The sequence below is a fragment of the Penaeus vannamei genome, chromosome 40 (genome assembly GCF_042767895.1).
Source record: "Penaeus vannamei isolate JL-2024 chromosome 40, ASM4276789v1, whole genome shotgun sequence".
Lineage (NCBI taxonomy): Eukaryota > Metazoa > Arthropoda > Malacostraca > Decapoda > Penaeidae > Penaeus > Penaeus vannamei.
This window is the reverse complement of record NC_091588.1, coordinates 22626196-22631195: the sequence shown is the minus strand read 5'-3', so window position 1 is coordinate 22631195 and position 5000 is coordinate 22626196. Positions and strand designations below refer to the sequence as shown.

General features: G+C 41.4%; 1 protein-coding gene across 2 annotated transcripts in view; it reads left to right on the top strand.

Annotated features, from left to right (window-relative positions):
• Window positions 1-1950: 1950 nt before the first annotated feature.
• LOC113808226 (SID1 transmembrane family member 1) overlaps window positions 1951-5000 on the top strand; it is a 23549-nt gene continuing 20499 nt past the window's right edge. The window contains exons 1-2 of one of the 2 annotated variants that reach the window (XM_027359573.2): window positions 1951-2043; window positions 3937-4594. In XM_027359573.2, the coding sequence (XP_027215374.2) occupies window positions 4052-4594 (543 nt within the window). In that variant the 5' untranslated portion in view covers window positions 1951-2043; window positions 3937-4051. Of the gene's footprint in view, window positions 2044-3761; window positions 4595-5000 lie in introns of those variants that run through there. The other variant, XM_027359572.2, reaches the window with a different exon arrangement.

The following is a 5000-nucleotide window of genomic DNA, read 5'->3' as shown; positions in this document are numbered from 1 at the left end:
GAATTATTTTCAACATCGATTGAAACTAAATAGCCATGGCATTTGATATAATTAGTATAGCACCGCTGGACCTGGCGCTCCCGAGAAGACCAACGAACTTCATGAATATACAGGCAAGATAGAGCCTTCAGTGCTCTATAAAAGGAGCAACACAAACTTTATATTGCGAGGAGTTAACGCTGTCAAGGTTGCTGACCTTTGTTGGAGCGCCGATGGGACGAAGGCCTCGGCGATCGCTTGAGACGGTTATTTTTGGCGGCAATCGCTTGAAACCTCGATAAAACCTCGATTAAACCTCAAGAGAGGGTTTATAAAGGGGATATCTACGTATCGTATATGACTCTGTATTTACGCTATTTTTGCTTGAATAATATAAACACTCCAAGTCAATAACACAAAAATAAAAACTATGAATAACTAACAATAATAACCGTAAACAATAACAAAACTGATAATGGCAATAACTAAAAAAAAGAAGATGCTATACAGTATCAAACATCAACAGCAGTACTGATTAAATGAAGACATCAATAGCAGTAATACCCAATGACCGTATCACTTACGATAAGATGAGTTTAAAATAGAAGCGCCAAAGTTTCGTCATTCAGTAGACCCACATCCGGCGGCGGGAGAGGACGTGTGCACTAGGAGCTTTAATAGATTTCTCAAGAGAATAGGATACGAGCAAAGGGTGGGGAAGGGGGGGGGGGAGGCAGAAGCAGGGATGAATGGATGAAGGGAGGGAGATAAGGGAAAGGGGAGGGGAGACGATAGCGAATTAGGGAGAGGGAGAGAGAGAGAGAGGGAGACGATAGAGAATTCGGGGGAGGAGGGAGAGAGAGAGAGAGAGAGAGAGAGAGAGAGAGAGAGAGAGAGAGAGAGAGAGAGAGAGAGAGAGAGAGAGAGAGAGAGAGAGAGAGAGGGAGAGAGAGAGAGAGAGAGAGAGAGAGAGAGAGAGAGAGAGAGAGAGAGAGAGAGAGAGAGAGAGAGAGAGAGATGAGAGAGAGAGAGAGAGAGAATGAAAAAGCACCCCCCCCAAAAAAAAAAAAAAAAAATCAAAATCTGACATGACTACTTTACTTCTATTCTCAAAATGAGACACCAAGCAGACGATCAAAAAATGAACGACACTATTGTATAACTGATAAAAGCCAACAACCAGAAAAAATAAAGATAATAGCGACGTTGAAAAGCTATACCAGCGAGGACAACGAACAACAAAAAACGCCGAAATGCCAAAAAGCGATCAAAGACCCCGTTTCTCCCTATCCCACCACATTTTACCCTGACCCTCTCACTCTGGGCGGCGAATTGCACACTCAAGAACCCCGTCAACTCCGGAGCAAGCCCAACAACAAGATATCAGTGACAGCCGGACGAATGCACTGCTTGAGGCACCTTATCATTCGCATAAATTCTGTTGAGGTGTTATACCGGTTACATATTGTAATGTGCCTGTTGGTTTCGTTGTTTGTAACAGGAAGGGAAAAATAATTACTGATTATCATTGCTATTATTATTATTATTATTATTATTATTAACACTGTATGGTCGTTATTTGTCGGCATCTTTGTAATGTAATCAAATAGCACTATCAAAATTCTTTCGAACATGTGATCAAATCAATCAGAATATCTTATCACAGATTGCCAAAGTCGAGGATCATTTTATACAGTTGCTACCACTATCGTTAAGTACATCATCATTCCCATATATAATACCACTGTTTATTACTATTTTCATTCACAGTCTCCATAAAACATCTTATTCTAATTAGCCGCAAAAAATAAAAAAAAATCACATGTTCAATTCTTCTCACACCTGTCACAAGCGAGGGAGCGAGACCCAAGACTCACATGACCGAGATAAAGACGCGACACATATCCACTTCTCTGGCGTGAGATAAGGCGGAGGGAGATAAGGTGGGGGAGGAGGGGAAGGTGACAAAAGGACTTATTAGTGCTTTGTGGCTCAGTATCTTCTGCGTGCGCCTCTGTGTCCCGGTGCTCCTACTGTGCATCGCGGTCGTTACCAGTAGACCAAGTGTGTGATTTGAAGTCTAACTGAGAGGACTTTTTTTCGAAAAAGGAAAGGGAGACAAAATATCACCCGGATGGAAAACAACAGCACTGAAACTTCCTCTATTTGTTATCAGGTTTCCGTGTGGTTCGATGCTTTTTGTGGATACAAATCTAATTCGGTCTTCTTCCGTTGGTTTGAAGGCACACGTAGGAAGGACATTAAGAAAGTAGTTTTTGTTTACATGAATGTTTCGTTAGGTGTATACTGTATTTTCCTTGTACGAAATAGATAAAAATAAGTCGCGTGGCGGACAGGATTTCACACTAATATTTTCAAAATGGAGAGCACACGCGCGTTCTTAATCTATCTGTGTGCTCATTATTTCTTTTCATTTTACCCGTCTTTTACGCTCTTGTTATCGAATCGCATAAAATGACGGCTCTTAAAAGAAAAACAATATATTTATTCATTATCTTAATATGCGCATTCAGAAAAGATAAACATAAAAACTTCAACATGCGAAGCAAGGTACGTTAACAACAAAAAAATGATTCACTGGAGGAAAATATGCACGACTGTTACTTCATTTATAACATCGTCATACATACTCGTTGACTCATTTTATTCTTCCTTTAGCACTCGCGCGGGGAAACTAATGCTGATTTACTGATTATTCCGACAACGAAGTCATGATCTTTGCTAAAACACCCAGTCCCATTGAAAAGATCTTGAAATAATGAGAGAAAAACGAAAAATACCACACATTCCCAAGTCCGAACGCACATGTACGCACGCACGTACGCTCTCTCGGGGTACACACCTTTTCCTTGCAAGTTTGGCCGTAATCTCAGAATCTCGGTCTATACGAAAATGTGAAGAAATTTCACGTGTTTTGTTATGCAGTCAGTGGTAACTGGATAACTAGAGATTCATTTTTGGCAAGAGTCAGGTTCCTGCGTGTCAAAATAAGGCGGGAATTTACCGTAATACGTCCTCAACTTTTCCCTGCTCCTCAACATACCATACGATAATCTTCTCTTAAATCACTGGTAGGTTTCAGCTCATCCTCTGCCTCACCGTATTCCGAAGGCTCTATCCACAGAGACCAACTTGGCCACACGACCAACCAAAGTACAAAACAGCAAATCCCACAAAACCTCGCCTGAGAACCACACAGCAGCATCAGTTTAACAACCCAATTTTACTTCGCTGAACCTTTCGTCGACGCTCTTGTAAATATCCACCTTGTCAATGGAGACACGTATTTCCCTTGGCGACGTGAGCTCGAAGTCCACTCCTAGAAACTCCAGAGAGATTTGACACATGAGAGTTACTCACATGGAGAGCGTGGAAGAAGGAGTTTGAAGTCGCGACATTCTCTCGCACTCTGGCTTGGGCGGAGGACGAGCCCATCAAGTGACGTCAGGAGGCCCTTATTTCCTCTTTTAACAAGCTCCAGGGGCGCGGGGGCTCTGTCCATAGCACTCTGGGACATATCAAAGCCGTGGGATAAATGCTTCAAACTCTAAACGGAAATGTTTGACACCAAAATATATTCGAAATGTTTTGAGAAATGTAGGAAGTGTAAACAAACAACAGCTGATATTGAAAGATGGCTATTTCATACGGCACAGTTTCGAAACATTCCTGCTAGCGTAACGTGAATGGCAAGAAATCGATATATAATTCATTTCTTAGGCTTGTAATATGTGACTTTATAATTGTTTTAGCGAGCAAAGGCTACTTAGTGGAAGTATTAAGGAAAAACTTTATTTTTTCTGAACATTGTATCGAAGTAGCGTTAAAGTCAACGAAAAGTGTCTGAAGTAATATGACAAAGAGTAGTACGTTTCATGTTTTAGGATTAGAAAACTAGGGATTTCCAGGATCATGAACGTCACGTGATATCTTCAGGAACATAGGACCTGGTGAAGGAAACGCCACAGAGGAAGGAGCTCCATGAAAGGTCCTTTAAACGCCGTTTGGCCGGGAAGAGGACGACTGTGAGGTGCGAGGACTCAAGTCAAGGATGGCCCGAAGTACATCCCCATTGCCTTTCCAGTTGGCCATCTGCCTTCTGGCCCTGCCTCTCGTCTTCGGTGCTGAAAGCCATGACCCTTCCCACAACACCGCCGCACAGGACTGGATTCAGCACAGTCCCCATCAGGAAGGTTGGAAGAAGCATTTAGCGCAGAAAAACGACCAGAAGCAAGGCCATGAGAAAGCCCCTCCACTTCCACTCCTTTGGCCAGTAAAGGGGAAAAAAATACATCATGAGACAGCGAATCATATCATGGCCTATAATTACCCACAACATGACAGGTACCACAACCCATACCTTGCCAAACCACAAGAGATGGAGGACCAGGTGTTGGATGCGGAAGGAGGAGGAAAATCTGTCTCTTACAGAAGCGTGGGAATGACAAAGAGTTCTTCCTCGAGAGATCACGATGTAGATGAAATCATTCACTCTGTGGTTCTTCAGGGGACGTTTGGGGAAGACCTGACCATGAAAACAAATAAGACGACGGAATATTTGATTGAATACCTGTACAATGCCACGGCTCTAAAGGTAAGGGGATCCTGATGGAGGTTATTTTCAACAGTAAGAATACTGTCAGAGGATTTATTATTTACTATACTGAAATCTATCATAAAAGATCAATGGGTATTCATTTTTTGGGGGGGATCAGGAACCTGAAAGATCTATTTTATCATCTAGAGATAAGACTGTATTTGAAGGTATGTGTCCAGTGATGTTCTCAAATCAATTGCCCAAAAATGTGTTTATCAAATGTTTGGTTATATAAATAATTCATCCATGATATAAGTATCAATATGTTTATGCTAGTACACTATTATAATAAGATGTATTAACATGGAACTTGATAATGGTTATTTTATAGATAAAAGTCTCAACTAACAAAACATGTAATAAAGTAATTTTCTGGTAATTGGTGTAAGAATACTATTGGACA